Source organism: Eublepharis macularius, chromosome 3 (genome assembly GCF_028583425.1).
Source record: "Eublepharis macularius isolate TG4126 chromosome 3, MPM_Emac_v1.0, whole genome shotgun sequence".
Taxonomy (NCBI): Eukaryota; Metazoa; Chordata; class Lepidosauria; order Squamata; family Eublepharidae; genus Eublepharis; species Eublepharis macularius.
This window is the reverse complement of record NC_072792.1, coordinates 68987504-69013608: the sequence shown is the minus strand read 5'-3', so window position 1 is coordinate 69013608 and position 26105 is coordinate 68987504. Positions and strand designations below refer to the sequence as shown.

The 26105-nt window shown below is 42.0% G+C and overlaps 1 protein-coding gene across 2 annotated transcripts in view; it reads left to right on the top strand.

The window, feature by feature from the left end:
- The window catches only part of CTPS2 (CTP synthase 2), a 111215-nt gene extending 87908 nt beyond the window's left edge, over window positions 1–23307 (top strand). For both annotated transcript variants that reach the window (XM_054974782.1, XM_054974781.1), the window contains exons 15-19: window positions 5796–5851; window positions 8032–8128; window positions 9032–9176; window positions 20186–20291; window positions 21983–23307. In XM_054974782.1, coding sequence (XP_054830757.1) covers window positions 5796–5851; window positions 8032–8128; window positions 9032–9176; window positions 20186–20255 — 368 coding nt within the window. In that variant the 3' untranslated portion in view covers window positions 20256–20291; window positions 21983–23307. The remainder of the gene's footprint in view (window positions 1–5795; window positions 5852–8031; window positions 8129–9031; window positions 9177–20185; window positions 20292–21982) is intronic.
- The last annotated feature ends 2798 nt before the right edge of the window (window positions 23308–26105 follow it).

The following is a 26105-nucleotide window of genomic DNA, read 5'->3' as shown; positions in this document are numbered from 1 at the left end:
AGAATATTCATTCTGATATTCTTTATGATTTACATTAAAAGAAGAACACACTAACTTGCTAAACATGAGCGCAGGAATTCAATGCTCAGGTCTGCTTTAAGAAATGTGAAAAATTTGATTCTTCGTTCATTAACTGCTCAATTCTGAGAGGGGTGGAAAGGGCTCAGGGAGCGGACTAAGGGTTATGCTGGTGTATCCTGCAGTTACACTGACATAACCATCACCACCCCGAAGGTGCCCTGCTGCCACGCCCCTCTGCTGTGGGCTCCTGCTGGCATGCGACTGTGCGCAGGCATAAGTCCTCACACCAGTGCCTTGGGAAGCAACCCAGGTGTGGGGCACGAGGTACTTGCCTTCCTAAGCCACTCCAGGCCTGAGAATGCCTCCCCACCCCCGCAGCAGTGGAAATTTATGCTGCAAAAAGTAGCAGTGGAGCCCATTGGTGCCCATGTGACTGGAAAAAACAACACCCCACCAACGTCCGGCTCCACCCTGGTGGCTTGGCACCACACAGGATGCCAACCAAAGTGGGGACCAATTTGCTCATGCCTCTGTGGTGGCATCCCCCAGCACAGCCCTGGAGAGTAAGGAAGCACTGCCGATGTCAGGGGTCAGGCCAGCTGGAGACGTCCCTCAGGGGGCCACAGTTGACGACTCCAACCCATGAGTACTTCCTATCCCTTCTGCCATCAAGTCTGCTTTAACCATCAATATGTTGTTGCCTGGGGAGCCCCTGGAACCTCCTCATACATGGGGCAACCTGGAGTGGTGGTGCACCATCAGGGCACCCTGGGAGTGCCTCCATAACCTGTGCCCCTGGGGTGTGTTTACACAATGCGTGTGAAGTATCTGAAGAAGTGAGCAGTGACTCATGAAAGCTCATGCCCTACCACAAATACCCTCCCCTCACCCTCCCCAGACTTAGTCTCTAAAATTCAGTGGTGTGTGTGTAACATAAACCTTATTTTCAACTGCTTATGTAAAATTCTTTAAAATAAGTTTAAATTCAACTGCTTAAACAATTGTACCTAAAACCATGATTCATAAATCACAGGCCTCTATCAAGAAACACATGTGGTTTCTGTGGGAGAGAAAAGCCTTTTCTTGGTTTCCTTTGTGTTCAGTTAATACACGTTTTGTAACCATGTTGATTGGGCAAGATTGCATAGGTCCAGTAGTACCTTAAAGACTAACTACATTTCCAGGATATGCATTTTCGAGAGATCCCTATATAAATAAATAATTACTATTGCAGTATAGTCCTATAATATTATTACAGTCTATTACCATGATCTGCCAGAACCTCTGAAAACCCAGCCCCCAGTGAAACAAATAATGCCTTTTGGCTGAATTGGGCCCCTGTGGAGTTCAAAATTGAGTTCCCACAGGGAAGCCTCAGCTGCTGTCTGGTTCCCAGTCCCTGTGGCATGTGTTACATGTAACATTTAGTTTAGACATCAACTTCTGCATCGTGTAAGTGGTAAATAAAACTTCACAAAACAACCTCTCATTTTCAGAACTCTCAGCACATTGTTGTGCTATGGATACACACATGAGCACATGAAGCTGCCTTCTACTGAGTCAGACCACTGGTCTATCAAAGTCAGCATTAGATCCAGAGGAGTTACCCCTGTTAGCCTGTAGTTGCAAAATAGTAAAGAGTCCAGTAGCACCTTTAAGACATTTGTAGCATAAGCTTTCGAGAACCACAGCTCTCTTCATCAGATGCATCTGACAAAAAGAGCTGTGGTTGTCAAAAGCTTGTGCTACAAATAAGTTGGTTAGTCTTGAAAGTGCTACTGGATTCTTTACTATTTACAAAGGCAGTATTATCTATTCTGACTTGATGCAACTCTCCAGGGTTTCAGACAGAGGTCTTTCACATCAACCGCTGTATGTGTGTTATGTGCTGTAAAGTTGCTTCTAACTTATGGCGCACCCTGAATGAGAGTCCTCGAAAACATCCTATCATTAACAGATTTGTTGTGGGTTTTCCGGGCTGTATTGCCGTGGTCTTGGCATTGTAGTTCCTGACGTTTCGCCAACAGCTGTGGCTGGCATCTTCAGAGGTGTAGCACCAAAAGACAGAGATCTCTCAGTGTCACAGTGTGGAAAAGATGTTGGCAGGTCATTTATATCTACTCAGGAGGGGGAACTAGAAAAGTTTTGCTGATCGGGAAACTAGAGGTTTTCCCGATCAGCAAAAGACAGTAGAGACCCCCTCACCTCTGCAGGAGTATACCGTATACTCTGCAGCTGTGGACAAGTGTACATCGGGACCACAAAGCGTAGCATCCAGACAAGAATAAAAGAACATGAAAGACACTGCAGACTTGGACAACCTGCAGTGTCTTTCGAATTCTTCTAGGGAGAATTTAGGCTTGATTTGATTTAGAACCCACTTATTTGTCTTTTTGGCTGTCTGTGGTATCCATAAAGCATTCCTCCAGCACCACATTTCAAATGAATCAACTTCCTTCACTGTCCAACTTGCACCTCCATACATAGTAATGGGGAATACCAAAGTGTGGATCTTGGTCCCCAGAGAGACATCTTTATCCTTAAAGATCTTTTCTAGTTCCCTTATGGCTGCTCTTTCAAATCTCAATATTCTTTTTGATTTCTTGGTTGCAGTCTCCTTCTTGGTTAACGACTGAGCCAAGGAATAGAAAAAGGTTAACAATGTCAATTTCTTTATTGTCAACTTTAAAATTGTATAATTCCTCAGTAGTCATGACTTTTGTCTTCTTGATGTTCAGCTGTAATCCTGCTTTGACATTTTCTCCTTTAATCTTCATCAGTAGTCATTTCAAGTCTTCACTATTTTCTTCCAGTGTCATCTGCATATCTCAAACTGTTTCTTCCACCAATTTTTACTCCACTTTCTTCTAAAGCAAATCCAACTTTCCTTATGATATGTTCTGCACATAGGTTGAGTAGACAGAGAGATAATAAACAGCAGCTGCTACTTGATCCTTTTAGCTGGCAATGCCAGGGATTGGATTTGAGACTCTTATGATGCAATGCAAATGTTCTACCCCTGGACATACATTACTGTTTATCTGGCCCTGCCTTGATTTGCCCAAGTTTGATCAAGTGAGCTGTGGGACAAAGGGGGGAACAGTTTCACAGCTTCTGCAATATTCCCCCCTCAGTCTCCGGCCCCAGCTCCTGGGCTTTGCAGCCAGAGGGCTGGTAACTCTATCTGAGCCATGGCCCCTTAGCCATTGATAGTTAGAATAAATCCACTTCTGGTTTTACAGTTTACCCGCCAGTTTGAGAGTCAGTTTAGTGTAGTGGTTAAAAGCAGTGGGACTGTAACCTGGAGAACTGAGTTTGATTCCCCACTTCTCCACTTGAAGCCAGTGGGTGACCTTGGATCAGTCACAGCTCTCTAGAGCTCTCCCAGCCCCACCCATCTCACAGGGAGATTGTTGCGGGGATAATAATAACATCATTTGTAAACCACTCTGAGTGGGTGTTAAATTGTCCTGAAGGGCAGTATATAAATCGAGTTTTGCTATTGTTATTATAGGAAGCAGCTTCACAAACTGCAAGGAAATTGGTAAATGATACTGCCATACCACAGCCAATTCTGTGGCTGCACAGCAAAGATACTCATTTTCTTGTCATCACTGCCACAGATGCAGGGGCATTTGCACTGGCAACAGTGTCCACACAGAAGTTTTGTGCACACTTTCCTTTGTGCTTGCCATTTTCCAATTTTTCTTTTTTTTTAGGTTCACGGATGAATTTTAGCAAGGCTTCCTCTCAAACTGAAGATTTTTCCCCTCTCATATATGATTTTAGCCTAGTCCATTTCTTATCTTCCATGTTTGAGCTGGCCATACTAAGGAGGCCATACTCCAGAACCAAGAGAATCATTTAGGCCCCCTGTTGTAAGTCTCTCATCTAAAGGCTTTCAGCTAAATAGAACCTTCCTATTTCGTGCTTTATTCTACAGATGAAGGGAATGGTTGTGGTTGAGGGAAGAAGAGCACACAATAGATACAGCATGGGATTTCTTTCTTTGTATACTGTTTCCATATGTATTTATCAGGGTCCTGGGTTATACATAGCATCAAATAAGTGGGATGGCAGGTGGGGACAGAAGACCTCTTACCTTTTCTTCTCCAGTTCTCAGTTTCTAGCCAGAGATGGTAACGCTCAAAGCTACAAAGGAAATAAAGGATAATATATCAGGCTGGACTCAACTTTCCTTTGATTTCTAGAGTAACTAACTGACCATGTAAGAGGTGGTCAGCATGCGGTTCCTCGCAATCTCATGGGTTTATTTTTTCTTTAGTTTTTTCAAATAGTGGGAAAAAATGTCTAAACGATAGAAAATTTGATGTACTTCCTTTCACTGAAACAGAATGAATTCAGTTTTTGTGCATACCACTTTCTGCAGATTGAACAGCATGTCTTGAAATAAATCTTTTCAATAAATAAATGAAAATTCCTACTGAGCATTCCTGAAGGGTTTCTTAACACAAAAAAGTAGTTCTATCTATGACCATATTTATAAAAGGGAGCTGGCTGGATAGTACATTTTCTGTCTACTCTCCAATGGATGCAGTTACTCTTCATTAGGAAAATGGAGATGTGTGCCTTTTTTTCAAGTGCTTCACACACCATAGCCTCCTGTCAAGCAGCACTTCAGTCTCTGCGGGATTCATAGTTGTGTATTAAAAGATTTTGGAAACTCTCAAAGCGAGTAAGGACAAATGTAATGTTGGTTTTGTGTTAACAATTTGAACCAGTTCTTACATTACCAAAACACCGTGGTCTCTCTGCTTCATGCAGTCACCTCACAATATTTGGGCTGTAGAAAAACAATGGGACTAGTAATGTGATATGCTTATTTTCCCTGGCAGTGCCTCCCATTTTCTCCTGCTGATATGACAGTCAGCAGTTTGCCTTTTGTTGCCCTGCTTAATCGAAAGAAGAATTGTTTGTGTGTGCCCCCACCAAAATTAGTATTTATTTATTTAGTGCACTTTTATCCCATCCTCTCACCAAAGAGTTGAAGGCCACTTACAGCTTCCACCTTAGTTTTATCCTCACAACCTTCAGTTTGTTAGCCCTCTTCCATCCCCAAACTGCCTCAGGGCACATGGGATCTGCTGGAAGTGAGTGGCAGCTCAGTCCAAACCTCCAAATGAACTTTCCCAACATCTTCACATAGATGTTTAAAAGCATGGGGGACAGGATGGAACGGCGCATGACATTATAGGCCAGAGGCAGTTCCCCAGCATCACGTTCTGAACTCTTCCTTTGAGGTAAAACTGAAACCACTGCAAAATGGTGTGTCCCAGCCCCACCCTAAAAGGCAGTCCAGAAAGATACCATGCGAGCCACTGAAAAGGCCAAGAGAATTAACAAGGTTGTGCTCCCCCTGTCCTTCTGGTACAGGTTATCCATCAGGGTGACCAAGGCTGTTTTAATCCCATAGCCATGTATCAGCCTTCCTTCCACATTCACTGCCATTGTCTAGTCTTGCTGGTTCCCCATATGGCCTCTGATCCAGCCTGTCTGCCCCACCAGCATTTCACTATGCTCTATAGATGCATTCTTTGTGAGACTTCAAAAGCATACAGTGTGGCTAGAAATAGCTGCTTCTTAATCCAATATGATCTGTGTATCTACCATGTGGTCTACCATGTTGATTTATAGTGTGTAACTCTGAGTTTCTGACGTGCCAATAAATTTTTATAACAGCTAACTAAGATTGTAACGTATGAATGTTGACTTTATGGGAAATAAAATTTTAAAACTAAAACAAATTTTTTTAGGAAAACTGTATGGTGATGAAGTTTTTGTAGAAGAACGACACAGGCATCGCTTTGAGGCAAGTAAAGTGAAAAATATTTTTATTCTTAACAGATACTTTAAATTGGGTGGATCCAAAACTGTGAGCAGAGGCCAAGTGATGGAATGGATCTTTCGTGCCTGATCCCATTTTATACATCCCTCTGTGGCACTAGAAAACATGTTCTTGAGTAATGGCGGACCTTCAGGAACAGTTTGACTGCAGCTTGAATGGAAAATCACAGATCTTTCCTTGCACGAGCAAAAAGGCACCTTTAGAAATATCCCAATACTATGTTGTGTCCTTTCATCCTATAACAAGGAAAACACCAAACCTAACTACAAGAAAACTTGTTGCAGAGATCTATAGCTCTCTTTTGTATCTAGTGAAGATGACAATAGCTCTTTTCCCCAGTGGGTCACCTTGCATGGCACAATATAGCTGCTGTACTTCCAACTACAAGGCTAAGTTTGGGTCCCAATACAAGTAAGTGTAAGGCCACAGATTGTCCTCATGTCACACTTAAACAATTAGGGTTACTAATCTGCAGGTGGGGCCCAGAGTTCTCTGAAAAGTACAACTGATCTCCAGACAACAGAGATCAGCTCTCCCGAAGGAAATGGCAGGATCAGAGGGCACACTCTTTACCATGACTTCCTTACTAAGCTCCCTCCCCTCCTTGAACTCTACACTCCCCTGAGGTTGCCGCCTCCTTACTTTCAAACCAGGGAGTGAGGGGACCATCGGGGTAATGAGATGTTGACCTTTGTTAGCATGCATGAAATTGCTATTTGTGGGGGCAATTTGGCCATGGCGAGCCCCTGTTACATCCATTTTAAACCAGAAGTAATGTCAGTGGAAGCCCCTCCCTCAGAGAATGTGTGTACAATTTTTCACTTGAAGTGGCAGTTCCAGCCAACCTCCCAACGCTTCTCTTCCCCTTCCAGCCAGTTGAGTGGTGGTGGGAGTTGGCAACCCTCCCATCCCCATGTTCCACCCTCAAACTTGCAGGAATTTCCCAAGCTGGAGCTGGCAACAAACAATCCTAGCTGCCTCATAAAGTTCTAGTTCCATAGTCTGCTGTAACTTTATCCCATCTTCACTCTTACTTGTGATTGATTTTTTTCTCATTACAAATTATTTTGAAAGAAACAAAAACAAAGTGTCAGTGCCAGGCTGATGTATATTTGATTTTTTTCACATAATTGTCAAGTCTACTCAAATTACAGTTCATCCAATTCAGATTTACTTTTGTTACTGGCTTAGTTGTAATACCCCTAGACAAAAAGCATTATAATCTTGTGAAAAAGGTTTCTATTTTTTTATAAAACAGAAAACACATTGATATTTATTCTACATTTTTTGTTCTAGTAAAGGTGATTCCTATTTTTCTTGAAATTATTTAGACTTGTTCGCTGTCAATTATATCTGCAAATTGCCATTTTTTAAAAAGCTGTTGGCCTGGTTTAGAGGTTGTGGCTTACCACTGTTTGGTCATCATGAGCCCCACATGAGGTCACATAGAATCCCACTCTCTCTTTTCTTTATTTTCTTACTATGGTAATGTCCAGAGCAGGCAATGTATTATAAACATTAACTAGGCAACTTACTAGACCGTGATTAAAAAACTCACTTTGAACCAAAGTTTTATGGTTTGGAGATGATGCTTGCCAATCGATAACTGTACTTTGTTCAGCTGTCGCAGCAAACTGAAGTTTGAACAAACTAGGAAAGGAGGAGGTAAGGAGATATTGGGAACATAGGAGTTCACAATTACCAAATTATGGTTTGCTTTTTATATCGAAATTGGACCTTTTTATTGTTAACACTGAACATGTTCCTTCTTTAGAATCATCTAGACATCTTGGGACTGTCTTTGAATTAAACTGTAGCTTACAGTGCAATCCTAAACACATCTGATCTGAATCCTGTTAAGGTATATTCAGTGGGGTTTCCTCCAAGGGAAGTATTCTTAGGATTGCACTGTGGGTCACCTCAGTGGGGGTGCACGCATTGTTGATACAAATGAACATATGGATAGCCCTCTACCAGTATCACAATCCTCATTTAGGCCGTAATGAAGCAATACATGCACTATGTAGAAAATGTTCTCCATATGTTCTAAGCGATCTCGAAAACTTAAATGGTGGAAAAGTAGGATATAAGTCATTGAAATAAATAATATATTTTCTTCTCTCTTTCGCTTTTCACTTTTCAAGGTGAACCCTGAACTGATTAATTTATTTGAAGAAAAAGGTTTGAAATTTGTTGGCCATGACACTGAAGGGAAGAGAATGGAGGTTGTTGAACTGGATGGTAAATAATTTGGCCTTTGGAACATGGAATATTCATTACACAGTAACAAACATGTTAGGTATAAACACAATAGGATTTTAGCTGTTATTCTTGTTCACCTTTCTATGCCCAAGGAGCAAAGCGTTCAAAGATCTGTGTTAATTTGATATCTGAGCCTGACCCCATTGGTTTGAGTTCACATTGATGAGGAAAGCCTTATCTTATGTGGATTATAACTACTCTGTTTTCAATTACAGCTGGTAAACATACTGTATACAATGTACTAATCACAGTTTAGTACACATGCACCTTTTTCTCTCTATAGATATAAAGTACTTGTAGTTTAAGCTGCAAAAGATGATATCCCAGGGTACATTTTAGTCTAAGGTACAAAGGAAGAATTTGGAAACTGCTAACAAATAGGTATTTGTTAGTATATGTGTGTACTTTATACTTGACTTAAAGGATTCTTTAATGTTAATGTTACTTTTGCATATTCTCATGAGTAAGCTGGTTATGGTAGGAATTTCCTGTGTGATTTTCAGTGAGTTATAGCACCTCTATTTCTTTGTTTTCCCATTAAAATAATAAAATCAACTCAAAGTCCATCCAAAATCATCCCATATGGGAATGATTCATCACACAGTAACAAATCATTCCATGTGGGATGATTTCCTACCAATTTAGTGGTGGAAATTGCCAATTTAGCACATTGTATGTGCTTTAGAGAGCTTCACGTGCAAGTGCTAAGTACTGTTGTTACTTTCATTTGTGCAAAATCAAAGTTAACCTAATAAAAACTAAATAATTTGGAATATTGTTTCTAAAAACGGTTCTGTATTGAATATTTGTCTTTTTAAAAGTGGTTTCATTAGAAAAATGGTATTATTGTCTTCAATTTTTGTGTGTGTGATATGTCTTTAGATCACCCATATTTCATTGGTGTCCAGTTCCATCCAGAGTTTTCCTCAAGACCCATGAAACCCTCGCCTCCCTACCTTGGCCTTTTGCTTGCTGCAACAGGGTCACTCAGTGCATATTTGCAACGTGGATGTAAACTGTCTCCAAGGTAACCTTGTTATTGGTTTGACTGTCCCGTCATGATATCTTTCACAAGTGATATACAGTTCCAGAAAGTAGAAGGGACTTTTAAAGTATTTGTTGTTATTACATACGTTGGAAAAATATTGACTCATGATTAATTCAAAAAGCTCATTTGGGAAATTGAGGTATGGCTTTGCTCAACCAAGGCAAATAATTTGAGGATTAAGAAAAAACATCCATTAACCATATGCAAAGAGATGCATCATGTTTCTGAGTTGTAAATAAAAACTGGTTTAATCACTTAGGAGCTTCAAACACTACTCTTCTATGCAGAGTTACTCCAGCAAGTCCACTGATTTCAATGGACTTAGACTGCAGTAATTCTGCATCTTAACTAAGTATTAATAAAACTTTTATAGAAAACCATAGTTTAAATCCAAAGATCCTGGAGCATAAATGGAAGACATTTTTGTTCACATAGAAAGTATTTGTGTTGATTTCCACCACATCTGCAGCCCAGCTATACCTCTAAGGAGCTGCAGATGGGCAGGGAGTACCAGTGCAATCCTAACAGGTGCTGTGGTGGGAGCATACAGACATCCGCACAATTTTGGCAGCATTAGTCTGCTGCCTAAGAACTTTCAGGAGGAAAATACGCCAACTGCCAGGTGCAGGCAGCAGAGCAAGCTCCCCAGTCTCCATAGAAACTCCAGCAGCATCCACCAATCACACATCTGCTGTTGACAGCTCCATGAGTGGCAGCTAAAGGCGGAGCCAATCTCTGGCTGTGAATGTGGCTGCCACCTGCCAGTGCCACTCCCATCTTCCTCAGATCCAGCAGACGGGATGCCAGACCCCCACAACGGCAGCACTCCATCAGAGGAACTTGGCTCGAGAGGCCCCACCCCACCCCAGCCTGGAGGGAACACTCACCCCAGTGGCAGACCACCCCATTGCTGGCAAGAGCCTCTACAGAGCCCCAGGCCACCTTCACCATTAGGACAGCATTAGCCAATGCCCAGACACAACCCTGGGGAACAGGCTACAGCCTCCCACCTGACTCACCCTTCTCCTGCAATTGCCCAGGCAGTTCAACCTCAGCCAGGCCCACAGGAGATTGCTAGCAGCATAAGCCAGGCAAGTACAGGCCCCAAACTGCCAAGAGAGCCACTGGGGAGGCTCCAGAAGCAGCAGAGATGAGCCAGACAGAGAACAGAACAAATGCCCACCCTGGGCTGGGATGGAATGAGTGGGGCCAAGAGACTGCAGAGTCTACCCAGCCCTCCCATCAGATAGGCTGGGAGAAGGGCCACTTAAGGAGACTGGGTGAGGATTAGGAGAAGATCCAAGGAGGTGGGGCAAAGGAGATCCTTTAAAGTCAGGTTCCTGTGAAGGCTGAGGAGGAATTTCAGGGAGAGGCGGCTGGAGCATGCTGTCACTCCCAGGGCAGGAGAAGGAAAAAGGTGGGGCAACCCCCTTCCCTGCCCATCAGAGACCAGAGGAGATCTACCAGAGGAGCTGGCAAAATGGCAGATAGTCAGGTGGGGGTGCCAGTGAGGGAGGAGCCTCACAGACCAGATCAGGCTTGAACACACAGCCCCTGGCACTCAGAACCAGCCCCCAAGCTTCAGAACTGGGAGAGGAGGTTCCAAAGAGACATGCTAGCAGGGACTAGACACCCTAGCAGGGACCCCAGCAGGGACTAGAAACCCCAGCAGGGACTAGACACTGCAGCTCTAACGTCACCTTGGGGCCAGGCAGAGAATATCACACAGAGATTATACAGATATCACGCAGAGAATATCACACAGGTCGGCATGGCTTGGTAGAAAAGTGGCTGAGACTCCTGGTTCAAACCCCACTTGGGTAGGGGGGAGAGGCTTTCCAGAAGTTTTTTTTTTAATTTTGTAGATTCTTTTGCTGATTTTTTCAATTGTCAATAGTTTCTCCTCAAAACACATGGTAAAAATTTATTAATTCTGTTCTGTTTTATGATTCATTCATTTTATTCATTTGCTGGCTGCTATTTTAATTTTTCTATTTTAAAAAATCTGTGTTATAATTGTATTTTGATTTAGTGAGCATTGTTTTTCTGTGCGATTGATATAGCAGAAATGTAGGATATCGGTCTTCCAAATAAATAAAACCTTCTAGAAAAGCAGCACAAAACTATAGCTACTGCATGGTTCCATTATTATGATAATAGGTTTAAATATGACATTCATTCATTTTTATGTGTGCTGAATGAATCTAGTCAGCTGTGTTAAGGACAGTTAGATTCTGCCTGCATGTATTCTTACAAATATTTTCAGCCTCATAGAAATTATTTATTTTTCACTGTATTCAAGTTTTTACCCCTCAAAGTACAGCAGGGAAGAAATTATTGTGTTTCTAGATATTTCTTACTCCTGAAGTTAAAGTCAGGATAGTGTGACTTCAGCCAAATCTCACATAATGAAGGAGTTCCATGACAGAAACTTCTTACTAGTAATTTGGCCCTAAAACAGTTGTATGAGGCCTGAATCAAAACAGTATTCCATTTATCAAACTTATTTTTTTCTATGCAAAATACAGGTTAGTTTACACGCAATGTTCAGGTTAGTTTAATTTTTCAGCCCTAAATGCCAAATGAGAACTGTCAAACCCTCAGTCTTAACTCCTTTATTACCTGGCTGATTTGTATAATCTTACAAATCCATTCACACCAGAGAGCTAACTGGTCGTGGCTTGCCTCACTAGTAATATAGGACACAGGATATGAAGAAACTATCCAAACATTGTGTGGTGTAAAATAAAATTGGTGTTATTGCTGAGCTTCAGTACAGAGATTTAGTGCCCTTCCCGCAGCATCAGAACTGTGTGTCGCTACACTCCTGTTTCTCTGTTCTGACACTTTATTAATATCTGCTCTAACCAGCTGGAGGGTAGCAGAGTGGAATCCCATTCCAAGAGATCATTGTTCAGTCTAAGCAATAATGAGAAAAATCAGCAGGATAAGTGGAAGCTCTTTTTAATATCCCATTGACATAAATGCAGCTTTATGAAGTATGTGTGTGTGTGAGAGAGAGAGAACAAACTTTTTCCTTATTTTTCTTGGGAATCATAGACAATGGTTTATTATATATATAGTGTCATTAGTTAATACAGCTGTCAATGGGATGATAAAAATGGTTCCACTATGATATTTTGGTGTATCAACTATAGTCAGTGTTCAGGATAAAAGGAACAACCCTCTGTTGGTTTAGTTCTTTTCTTGTTGGCAGGAAAAAACAGGGTTTCACTTAACCTGTAACTGTTGTTCATCAAGTGGTCTGTGCAGGCACACATGGGATCTGCACATGTGCAGGTCAGCCGTGGATGTTCCAAAGCTCCTAGAGGCAAGAAATGTTCACCTAGCCTTTTCACACACTTTCCCCACAGGCAAATATAAAAGGCAGGGCGAGCAGATCCCTCCCTCAGTCCTCTAAACTGCTGGTGCAGAAGGAGGGCAAGAAAAAGAGGTGGCAAGGAGGGAGGAATGTGTGCCTGCACAGAAGACCACTCAATGAACAACAGAGGTAAGTGCAGCCCTGTTTCATCATTGTGTCTTCTGTTCAGTCCCACATGGGAGATTAGTGAGATAACTTACCCAGGAGGGGGCATGAAGCTCTTTATTGGAAAGGCTCTTCCGGACTGCCTTACCAACAGCTGTATCCCATCTGGAGTCCACGTCAATGGCATACTGCTTGATGAATGTCAAAGGTGTTGACCAGGTGACCACCTTGCACAAGTCGACTAGAGGGATGCCCAGTTTGAAGGCTGAGGAGGTAGATTGAGCCCTCATGGAATGAGCCTTTATATGTAATGGACAGGGTTGCTTAGACTGTTTATAGCAAGCCTTAATAAGCCATAATATCCATTTTGTAATACTCTGTGCAGTGACTTCCTGGCCATTTTTGCTCCCTCTAAAAGACACAAAGAAATTAGGGTCCTTCCAAAAAGGAACTGTCCTTTCTAAATAGAAACACAAGGCATGTTTAGCATCCAGAGTGTACATAAGTCTTTTTCCATCGTCCTGAGGTGTTAAAAAGAAGACAGGTAGGACAATTTCTTGGTTCATGTGAAAAGCGGAGATGACCTTTGGCAGAAAAGGGAGTCTTGGGCAGAGAATGACCTTATTTAAAAACATCTTAATAAAAGGAGGGTCGGATCTCAGGGCTTGCAGTTTACACACCCTCCTAGCTGAGGTTTTGGCCACCAGAAAAACTGTTTTAGCTGCCAGCATTTTGAGGGGACAGGTAACAAGGAGCTCGAAAGGTTTATGCATGATTGAGGTGAGAACTAAGGAGAGAATCCACTGGGGAATAGAACTGGAAGATGGAGGGTATAGGTTTGCTAGACTGAAGCCAAAGCTAGTCTTGTTCACATATCTTTGGTCACATCAAGCATTCCTTGCATGATTGGAAACACTATAAGTTCAACTGCTTCTGAGTGAAGAACACTGAAGACCAGATCTGAGGAGGTTGGAGCAGAACAGTTCACCTCAATCTCCAAGGATCTCACCTTCCAAGCTAATTGTTCAGTGTACAAGGGGAGATCCTCACTCGGAGAAATGGCAGGGTTCTGGTGGAGATGGTTTCAATGCAAAATCTTAACTGACATCAGAGTCATCAGACTATATGTCAGGGTTCAGTGTCGGTTCCAGAGCAGTATTCTTTTCTAGAACTATAGTAGTAACTGATGAAGATTTTGCTTTACACCTTGGCCCCAAGTGAACTGGCATATAAGAGACTTTGTCATAGAAGAAATAATGAGTAGGTGGGTACATGCCCAGTGAGCCTTCATATCCATGAGCATAGTCATGATTATAAGGGGAACCATATGGAGAGTAATGGAACTGATAGCTTCTTTGATGATGAGCCAGTTCTCAGTAGTCAGATAAACCTGAGGAATCTCTGTGCCTCTCAGTGGGCCATAAAGGAGAAGGTGGTAGCGGGGAAATAGCTCTGGATAGTTCAGTGACTTCAGGAATTTCACTCTCTGAGACAGATGGAAACAAAAGACATCTAGGAGTTGGTGATGGAATTCTTGGAACTCTGGGCTTGATGGAACTGAAGTAGTTGGGCCTGAAGAAGAGGACTTTTTCCTCTTAAGTCCCTTTAATGCCAAGGGTTTTTTGATATGCTTTGATTTGAGCTTGGCCTTTTTTGTAGGTGGCTGCAACTGGCACCAAGGTGGAACTGACAGAGAAGGAACCAACTGATCCTTCTAAGTCAAGTCAGGTGCTAAACAGCCTGGTGGAACAGACGAGGCCCATTCTGCATGCTGCAGTTCTTTATCTGCGGCAGTGTGATTGCAGTCAGTAGAGCCATTCAGAGCAGAACCACTTTAAGCCATGATGTTCTTTCATGGTGCCATTTGGGCATAAATTGCTTGCAGATTGCACACTGCAACATGTCATGACCTTCACCCAAACAAAAGAGGCATTTGTCATGCCATCTGATTGGGCCATCTTTGTCCAACAATGGAAACACTTCTTGAAGAGGACCTTTGACACTATGGAACTGAAGGCCTTGACTCGCATTCAGCATAATGGATCCAAGTAGCTGAGAAAGGAGATATCCTTCTTCAGTGACAGCAAAAAAAGAACTAAGAGAGGGAGCCACTCACTCCAACTTTTATAGCTGCACCTGGGGAGAAAGCACTTGAAAAGGCTAGGTGAGAGTCTGACGCCTCTAGGAACTTTGGAACTTCCGCAGCTGGCCTGTGCATGCACAGATTCTATGTGGGATTGCACAGAAGACACAACAATGAACAAAATTTCCATGGGAGCGGCAGAATCAGTTCATTCAGATATGATGTGTGGAGTGCCCCATTTTATCTTTCGTGCTCTTTAATCTTTATGTCAGACATTTGACTGAGGTCATCAGTTGCTTTGGAGTTGGTGGGAGAGCCAGTTTGGTGTAGTGGTTAAGAGCGCGGGACTCTAATCTGGAGAACCAGGTTTGATTCCCCACTCCTCCACTTGAGGCCAGCTGGGTGACCTTGGGTCAGTCACAGCTTCCAGGAAGTCTCTCAGCCCCACCCACCTCACATGGTGATTTGTTGTGGGGATAATAATAACATACTTCGTAAACCGCTCTGAGTGGGTGTTAAGTTTTCCTGAAGGGTGGTATATAAATCAAATATTATTATTATTATTTGAATTATCCAAAACACAATCAACAATAAGTAGAGGTCACATGTTATTATTGATTGGCCTTGCTATGCTGATACAAGTTTCCACCGGAGACCTAAGTATCAACCAGATATCTGCGTAATATGTACGCTGTTCCAAGTAGCACCGTCTTTTGTAGTTCTGCAGGTGTTACGTCAGAAAGCTGCAATTTTTCCATACGAATTGCAAAGTTTTTCGATATGATTCATCATCATCATTATTATTATGGGTTCTCACAAATATGTGGGGGGCCCAGCTTTATATCTTATATTACAAGCCCCCAGAAGCATTTGTAAAGGTGTGCAAGATGGTTTTATTCTAGAGAATTCGCCATGGTTTTATTCTAGAGAATTCTCCATGGTCAGGGACAGAGGGTGGTGCTTGGGGAGAAATTGTCATCCCGCCACCCTTTGGTGTGCGGGGTCCTACAGGGAGCAGTACTCTTCCCTTTATTGTTTAACATCTATATGCGCCCCCTTGCCCAGTTGGTGCAAAGTTTTGGACTTGGGTGTCATCAATATGCAGATGACACCCAGTTGTATCTGATGATGGATGGCCAGCCTAGCTCAGCCCCAGATGTCCTGGAACATGCTTTTGCAGCCATGACTGGTTGGTTGAAGCAGAGTTGGCTGAAACTGAACCCAACGAAGACGGAGGTCCTGTACTTGAGCCATGGGGGATTAGGTTCAGGACTCTGGCTCCCGGCCCTCGATGGGGCACTGTTAGTGCCAGTTCCGAGGGTTAAGAGCCTGGAGGTGATCTTGGATGCCTCCCTGAAAATGGAGGCACAGATCACAGCGGTTGTGGCAGACCAGGCGACTTGTCCCTTACCTGTCAACCTGTGACTTAACTACAGTGATCCAAGCAATGGTCATCTCTAGGCTAGATTACTGTAACTTGCTCTACGCAGGGCTGCCCTTGAGCCTGACCCGGAGATTACAGCTGGTACAAAATGCAGCGGCGCGTGTTATTATGAGAGTGCCAAATAGGGCACATATAACACTGTTCTTACGCGAGCTGCATTGGTTGCCAGTTGAGTACCGGATCAGATTCAAGGTTCTGGTATTGACCTATAAGGCCCTGTGTAGACTGGGACCAGTGTATCTACAGGACCGTCTCTCCCCATATATTCCCCAGAGGACACTCTGATCAGGGGACAAACAGCTGTTGGTGGCCCCGGCCCCAGGGAGGCCCTCCTAGCCTCAGCTAGAGCCAGGGCCTTTTCGGTCCTGGCTCCCACCTGGTGGAATGCTCTGTCTGCTGAAATCAGGGCCCAGCAGGACCTTCTATCTTTTCACTAGGCCTGCAAGACAGAGTTGTTCCGCCAGGCATATGGCTGAGGCTGGGCCTTTGCCGGCCTGGAAAAAAAAGGGGGTATATAAAACCCTCCCTGTGAAGGCTGTCCACCATCCTGTTTCAAATGTTGTTTTTAATTAACATGAATTTTTAATTGTATTTTTAATATGTTATCCACCCTCAGCCCGCTCGCAGGGAGGGCGGAATACAAATTTGAAATAAATAAATAAAATAAATAAAAATGATGGGTCGGTACGCAGTTTTCATGTCCATGGAGATAAAATGAGACATAAACATTTATTTATTTAAAATAGTTGTATCTCCATGAACTCCAAGTGGCTAGCAAAGAAGCAACAATTTGCAAGGGCACAGAAACAGCATAATGATTCAAATTAAAGTCCATTTTCCACAGGTCATGTAATGTACTGTGGGTGGCCACAGTAGACTGCTCCAGAGCAAATTCATTCATAATTTGCCTGTGGTGAGGACTTAAATATTACCAGTGTGGAGAATTGCCAGGTCTTCCCTGGCAACCAGCAAGGGTGAGGGGGCTTACCAGGTAGCAAAGAGGTTCAGCTGGATGACAAGGAGGAAAATATGGTGGTGGAATGGGGGGAGGGAAATGTCTTCAGCATCCTGACATGGTGGCATCAGTCTCACTGTGTCTGGAAGTGACATCAACATGTTGTCAGGGATGCTAGGGATGCTATAGCAAATGTTAGAATGCTCCCAGTATCCCCTGGCAACATGCTGACATCACATCTGGGTGCATAGTGAGTGACCTCAGCTTATCAAGACACTGGTGATGTTCTTGTATCTCCCCTTCCCCCATTCAGCTGAATGGCAATGGGAAGCCCCAGTCTCCAAGCTCAAATTATTAATTTGTCTGTAGGCTGCATCTTTATGTAGCACTTGAGTATAGTGTGATGGGAAATGCATACTTATTCCAAGAATAATCCACTACAAAATTATGGAACTTTACTAGTATTTTCTTGGATGGTTATTATTATTATTATCATTTTTTTAAAAAAATGTATGGTTATACTGTCTTTGAATACATTAATTATTCATGTAATATGTAAGCCTGTTTCAAAATATCAAATTTTATTCCATGCTTCCTTGGGTTCATTCAGAAAGAAGTAAGTATAGCAGGGTTTTTTTCCACACAGCATCTAGCCATTCTTCCCATTTACACCTAGCTATTCTTTCCTTTTACTAGGCCACTCAATTTCTCACTGCTGCCCTCCCCCAAATTCAGCATCTTCTTTGTAATTCTGCCCATTCTACCCAAGTATTCAGCTTGATTGTACAAATGTTCCACAGATGCATCATAAGAACTGAATTCAGACAGAACCTTTACATTTTACCTGTTTCTCATGACATTCCTCTTATCATTCCTAAGAATTTAGACTTCCAACTAGCAATGTGCACTCAGGTATATCTAGTTTAAAAATATACCCCAAAACTACCTTATCAGGTATATTTGGGGATCCAGATTGATATTATTATTGTTGGTTTTGATTGTTTATAGTCCTACTGAGATCCAAGGCAGATTACATACTGCAAGTGCATACAATATAATCAATAGCTAGGGCGTTCACAGAGCAACTAGGATAAAGCCAGCACAATGGTGCGCCATGCCAGGGCTGCCCAAAACAGCCAAGAAGCGGCCAGCACAACGGCGCGCTGGGCCAGGGCCGCCCCAAACGGCTGAGAAGCAGCCAGAGAGAAGTGCCAGTGCCCAAAGCCGGCCAGAGAGGCACCCAACGCCAGCGCAGGCACAGCCCGGGCACCCTTCCCCTCCACAGCTGAGAGGCAGCCGTGTTCAGGCACGCTGACAACTGGCCCTCCCCATTGGGGAGGAGCTGCCCAGAGCTCAGCGGGCCCCTAATTGGAGGAGGCAACTGTCGCTCACCCCGAGAGGGGGCAAGGGGAAGGGGAAAACAGGAAGGATGACCAGGTAAACAAATGGGAGAAGGCGGCTGGGGCGAGACGCAAGGGTGTGGTCCCAGCTAGCCATGGTGGTGGGAAGCACCTTGGGGGGGGGGCATGTGGGAGGCTGGGAGGGGCTGGTAATAGGGGTAGGTATATTAGGAGAGCTCCAGACCTGGGCCGAGGAGGAGAGGAGAGGCGGGAGCCAGGCCTCTGTGCTGTGGCCAGGCATCCCTGCGGTGATCCCACGTCCTAGGAGTGCGGTAACTCAGGGCTGGGACATCCTTTCTGAGGCCTACAGGGGAGCCCCACTTGGGTGCATTCTGGAGGGGTGAGGAGGACAGTCCACAGCCAGCGACTGGCGGATAGGCCCAGGAAGGGGACAACAGACCCACTCACTATGCCCCTAACAGGGGAGGACCCGCCGCCGTCAACAGGGGGCAACCCAGAACCCAACAATGTGCTTTCTCTGTGGTAGCCCTCACCATATGGAATGACCTGCCTGAGGAGGTCAGGAAAGCTCCCAGTCTCCTGGATTTCCACAAACTATGCAAGACTGAATTATTCAGGAGGGCTTTCTACCCAGATTACAGGGCTGTGTCATAAGAAACAGTTAAAAGAGTTACCTTGTCATGGTACAGGGGCTGTATTCTAGGCTATTGGGTACTATCTGCTGATGTAGATACCCTCCTACTGGGTAGGTCAACATTGCTAAAGATGTCATGTTAATCACTTATGCATTCAATCATTCCTGCATTTCAGCTTTATGCTCATTTTCAAATTTGTGGCTAGCATACCTTGTTTTTCAGTGAATGTCCCAACTGCTGATCATATTTTATTTTTGCGGAGATGTCCTAGTTGTTGATTTTATTGTATCCACTTGCAGTATGTAATCTGCCGTAGATCTCAGTGAGAAAGGTGGACTATAAATAAGCAACAACAACAATAATAATAAATAAAGTCGTTTTAGGAATGAAGCTTTATAGTTGCATGGAATCTGAAAGGAAGCCCACTTCTTTTCTTAATCTAGGATTCTTGGTTAGAGTTTTGGGCCATCTAATTCAAATTGGTTACTTAGTGCAGAAAATCCTAGAGAATTCCTGACAGATGGCTATCCAGCTTTTGTGTGAAGACCTCCAGCTAATGAGAGCCTATTTTCAACTCCTAGGTAAGGTAACTGGTTCTATTATGGAACTGTTCTTACCATTAGGAAGGTTAAATTAGGCTGAATTCAGATGAGCACATTCTTCACGTGATTTCTGTAACTGATGTACAATGCTAAGGACATATAAAAGTTCTCACATGGTGACTCATCACAAAATTGACTTTTATCTCCTAAAGACAGCTAGATTGCTATCAGTAAGAAGGAAGCTCTTATATGATGAGATTGCCATTGTATTATACACTCTTGAGGCACAATCAAATTATGTTAAATAATTACAAATTTCATTGATTTAAGTAAGTGGAATACTTGTTTAATTCTTCTATTGATACTAATAGGACTTGAAAGCACTTAATATTTTGCTGATATAGTTTAGGAGCTGTGGAATTTGAGGTGAAAACATGGATTTTTAATTCTTATCATATTCCACTCATTTCTTTCTGTTCAGTGACAGCTACAGTGACCTCAGTGATGATAGTTTTCCAGAAAAAGAGATTCCTGAGTCAAATGCAAACTGAAATTTTTGCAAAACAGCAGAAACATGAAGGATACAGGTAAACTGGATCATTTTGATATTATGAATGTGCCTGTTTCATCCTGTCAGAAGATCACATGGTGTCTTTCTAAATGGGTTCTTCAAAGAGATACACTGAACTCCTGCAGATTCCTTATCATGTAGGATATTGCTGTAAAAACAAACCAGTAAAAGAGTTATCAATCAGGAAATTCTTGCCTCGAAACTGTCTTGTCTCTTTTACCAACTTTAACTTGATAATGAAACATGAACAAAGTTGTTCTCTTACAGGTGTGATTTTTTTTTTTAGACCATTGGCAGTTCAGAAAACAAGCTTCACTATCTGAGATCCAACAATAATGCAAGCCCCAGGCAAACTCTTTCTCTGGTAGAGGCTACACCCTAGACGTTTTTCTGAACTTGTAGGCAACAAGCTGAGGCAGACATTAGGTAGATAGGGTGGTGGTATATGAATCCAGCCATTCACATGTCTGTTTGCCTCTTGGGTATATTACCACCAGTTTATGCCTGTCTTCCTGAGACACAGAAAAAATGTTTTTCAGATGTACATGCTGGGGCTTGTGGATTGTTAATTTGTTAATCTGAGAATCTCCTAAAAGTTCAGTTTTATTATGATGATCCAAGATAAAAATTTAGATTGTCATATACAGTAATATATAAGAAATGCATTAATTCCAGATCTAAACATGTCTAAGGATTAAATACAACTAGTGGGTCTTCTACATAATTTTTCTTTTTGATTGGGAGCATCCTGACAATTTAGCTTAATTCTCTCATTCCACATTTTGTTTTTAAAGAATGTGTTGCAGGAGATTTCCTGGTACATCTACTTCCACTGTGAATCAGTAGAACAGATTTCCTGGTACATCTATTTCCACTGTAAATCGGTGGAACTTAAGCAACTTATTTTTTCCCACTGCTACCCTTAATTTTATTAATTCAGCTTCATAATTGTAACCTTAACATTTGCATAGTATTTCAGATGTATGTTGCAGTGAACAAAACAAAATTATATCAGTGCTCAAAAACTTTTATTCTGCTTATTAATCCAAGTAAAACTGTACTTAATGTTGAATGCTTGCCTGCTGCCTAGTTTTCCCCTCAAACTGACCTGAGGTACAAGGTTAATGACTCCAAAGTGAAAGTCCTTTTATTTTCGTGCATAAATCTCAAAAATGTTGTGATGCAACGTCCTCCCATGGGTCAGTAATGACTTGGTGCTTGCACCAAGTTTTTAAATCTCCTGTCCATACAGCTGAAAGAATGAAGGTAAATAATGCATTCAGTGTAGAGTGTGGTTGAAAATGATGGGACTGGCAGAGGGTTTATGCTAATTGCAGGTGAAAACATTTCTCTTCCACTTGCTTCAAGGACAAATTCAGGTGTCTAACAACAGAGAGTTGCTATAGCACTGTGGTTAAGTGGTTTGGCTGCAAATCTGCACTCTACTGGTTTGAATCCCACTACTGCCATGAGCACTGTAGGTGGCCTTGGATAAGCCACTCCTCTCAGCCCCAGCTCCCCAGCTGTATTGTGGGGATAATAATAACACTAATTTGTTCACCACTCTGGGTGAGGCACTAATCTGTCTAGAAGAGCGGCATATAAGCACAGTTACTATTATTAATAATCCAACTATAGAATTGTTAATTACATACGCAGAAAAGTTAGATGCACACTAGTAATTCTTTTCTCTGCTTTTTTCACAAGATAAAAATGGAAGAAAAGGTCATTCCAAAGAACAAAAGCTGTTACATTTTAAAATCATCAAAGAAGTCTACCACAACTGCTTTTCCATACATCCTGTTAACACCTCCTGTGTTCCAGACAATACTTCTTCTGCCCAAAGAAAAATCAATTCCTTTTAAACACTGTATCTCTTTTTTAAAAAATTGTAAAGGACCACCTAATCTTGATGACTGCAGTTGAATCTGTGATAGCTTTCATTGGCAGGAAGAGGTGGGAATATTTTGAATACATTTTTTAATCACAGACTGTTAGCCTGACAGTCTGCTTTTAAAACTTGAGGTGAGGGCTGTAACTTTAAGTAAAACAGTCTGTTTAATAAAAATGGATCTTAGCTTTGTTTCCTCATATTTTTCTGTGATTTAGCATCAGAAAAATACTTTCATAAATGACGATGATATGCATACTTTTTCATTATGTTCCTCATCAGTATACACATTTGCTTTTTGGCTCTTTGCAGTATTGTTGAATGAATAACAGTGCTGGAGTACAATGACAGTTTAATAAATGATAAAGAAGAAAACTGTAATGCTACAGTTTTAGTCCCAAAGCTTAGAGTCCATGTCCCCATCACATATAAAGTTAACAAACAATAGTGAACATGGATTTGAAGTGGAAATAATTCCTTGCTTTTGTTCACCAGTAGAAGCTGTTTTATACCACGTGGTATCCATTTGCACCTCATTAGGACAGTTTTGAGAATGCTGTAATGTGGCTGAAATGTATTCCTACCTGCATTCATCTTAGCAGCAGAATTGTATTTTATTTACTGTGTCTGCCACAGTGGGGCAGTAGTCATCTCATCAACAACAAAGGATTAATTTTGCACTGCATCTACTTCTTTGAAAACAGTGAAGATATGTTTAGCTAGTGGAACTGGTATTGTTACACTTTTTTTTAGGGAGAAGAGGCTCTTTATGACAGAAGATTCTCAACCTGTGCTTTAATTTCCTATAGATTATATCAGAGAGACATGCAAAAAGTAGCCTATAATATGTTATATTTTAAGTGATTGATTTTACTTTGCTAGTATATATTTTGGTATGATCTTTTACAAATTGCTTTGGAAAACCTCTGGTTTGAGATAGAGAGAGAAATCTGGAAAAGTTAACTATATGTATATGCTTATTTTTGAGCTGCTTGTATAATGTGAACAAAGTTCTGAGAGAGGTAATTTTGCTAGGTAATTGGATCTATCAAGCCTTGATCATGATTACTTTAGCATGTTAGAATTTTCATAAAACTTTCTGTAAGTTTAAAATGGATTTTGAGGTTTATTAAAAAAACTGTATGAAGATGTCTTGGTTGTATTGTATTATGTTACATTTACATCTGTTTAGAAAATCAGATGCAAGTATTATTTCACTACTAAACAAGGAAGAATAGCTCAGATTTCTAGTTACGTCTTTTCTCCCTCTGCTGAGTTAATGAGAAATACCATTTCCTGAGGAATGAACTAGTTTCAGGTGTACCATGTTGGTCTGCAGTAGAACAACAAGATTTGATTCCAGGAATGAACTGTGGGCTATACAATATTGCAGAACCACATTGAGTATATTTAGAAAACAAATAGGTTCATGCTGTTGCTGTGGTGAAGTGACTAATAGAGAGAAGCTGAAAATAAATCCTGACAAGGTAGAGGTGATGCTGATCGGTGAGGCATCTGCTATGGAGGGGATCTCAAGTTAGATAACTATTCTGGTCTGCTTTATTTGAGGCTTCACTGGAAGAATATTTGGAACCTAAAACTGGTGCAGAAAGCCCTCTGTTATCAAGTGCAGGATGCACAGACCATATTACACCTATTTTGCAATGCTTGCATTGGTTGCCTGTTGGTTTCCAAGTCCAATTCAAGGTGCTGGTGCTTAACTTTAAAGCCCTTTATGACTTGGGGCCCACATCTCTGAAGAATGCCTCTCCTGATTTGAGCCCATGTAGAAACTTCACACAGCTTAGCAATGTCTTTTCATTGTTCTAAACCCTGCAAGCATAGGTTCTAATGCTGCCCACTCATAGGTTTTTTTTGTGGCTGCTCCAATGTTGTGAAATATTGCAGTTTTGGTAAGCTTGTAAAACAACCCCTTAAAAGACACTTGGATTCTCAATACAGTGGCTTTGTGGATATTGAATTTTTTCTTTTATGGATTTTTAATTTTGTTGTTCATATAATTATGTTTTTGTGCTGCTTTTATTGTTGTTCCTTGCCATGGGTTGAAGTTATCTGGGGGAAAGGCAGGTTTATAAATAATTTAAAAGAAATAAACATTTCATTTGGTGTAGTGGTTAAGAGTGGCGGGACTCTAATCTGGAGATCCAGGTTTGATTCTTCCCTCCTCCACTTGAAACCAGCTGGGTGACCTTGGGTCAGTCATAGCTCTTTCAGAGCTCTCTCAGCCCCACCCACCTCACAGGGTGATTGTTGTGGGGATAATAATAACATACTTTGTAAACCTCTCTGAGTGGGCATTAGGTTGTCCTGAATGGCAGTATATAAATAGATTATATAAATATATATAAATTAATTCTACATCCATGAAGATGAGGGATGCTCAAGCACTCTGAACATTTCTGTTGTGCACATTCTATGAAATGATAGAAGTGTGGGAGCCTTCCTGACTTCCTCAGGCAGGCTGCTGCCTGGCAGCAAACTTTTTTTTAATATGGGGAAAGGGACAGATCAGAGTAATGTCATCGTAGCACTGTTTCAACAGTACAGTGTCTTTTTTCTGACCTTCTACAGCAATCTGTGAGTGTGTGGGTAAGTTTTTCCCCCTATCCCCCTGTTTGGGGGGTGGAGTGGATACTACAGAACAGTGCAATTACACAATAAAATAGCAGGCCTTTTATGTGTTCCATCAGTTACAGAGATGAGACAGCTGCCTTTTGCTACTGCTAAAACTTCATTTTTTTTTAAAAAAGTATCAAAACAAGTACAATCCCACAACTTCTTGAACTGTTATCTATTCAATTACTCTTTTCATTGTTGAGGAATGCAAGGGCTGGTCTCTTGCAGCACTATCAGCTGTATGAATTACCATGGTAGAAGAGAACTGCCCATCCTGTCTTTAAATTGAGGAGAAGGGGATCATCCATGGTTCCTATGCAAATACATGGAAGTTTTTTTTAAGTTATAGTATTACTCTACTTCTGTGCAGCAACTCATGCTCCTCAATATAAATTAAAACAGGGTGGGTGGATTATCCTGACAGTCATGAGAGAACATGGGTCGGATGGGTGGAGGTTTAGTATGCATCCTGTCAGGACCTGCCAAGATATTTTACAAAAAACTCTACTGGTTGGTTTTATAAAGATTTATTATAAAAATCCAGTTCAAGGTATAACGAAGACTTTGTGAGGAATGACACAGTATCAGCAAACATTAGTACATGTACCTCAAAGTACTGCTCCCCCCCTTTCTGGGGGTTGGACATTTTGCCTGTGAGAATCTAGGCACTCAAGGACAACTTGTCAGCAGGCTAAACAAGAGGATGTTTAGCCTGCTGATATCCTCTGAAAGAGAAAAGAAACTATAGGTGTCTCATCCCCCCCAGGCGGTGGGGGGGGGAGGTGGATACCAGCCTCCTGACATTTTCTGCCACTTCAAAAATCAGCCTCCCCCCCCACCCCGGCTTTTGTGGGTATTTTTTGTGAAAATCTCTTAAGAGCCTGGGGTCTCTAATGTCTATGGCTTTGACCCGCTCAGCTTGACTCATAGAGAAAAACTTCCACTGCATGAGATATTAAAGTACACCCCTTGTCACATTAGAATCTAAAACTGAGTCAGTTTTATAGTGTGGTTGTCCATCTATCATTAAAGGAGGGGGCTGGGCTCGTGCAGGGTGCCACTTGTTTTCTCCAGCATCTTTCTTTAGCAGACTGGAATGAAATACTGGATGAACTTTTTCCAGACTCCTTGGGAGATCTAATTCCACTGTTACTGCATATATTACTTTCAGCTCCTTAAAGAGGCCTATATATTTCCACCTCTTTTTTTTTGCTTGGCTAGATGCCCTTTAGATTCTTAGTAGACACATACACCTTGTCCCCTACTTTCAAATCCCATAGGGGAGATCTGTGCTTATCAGCT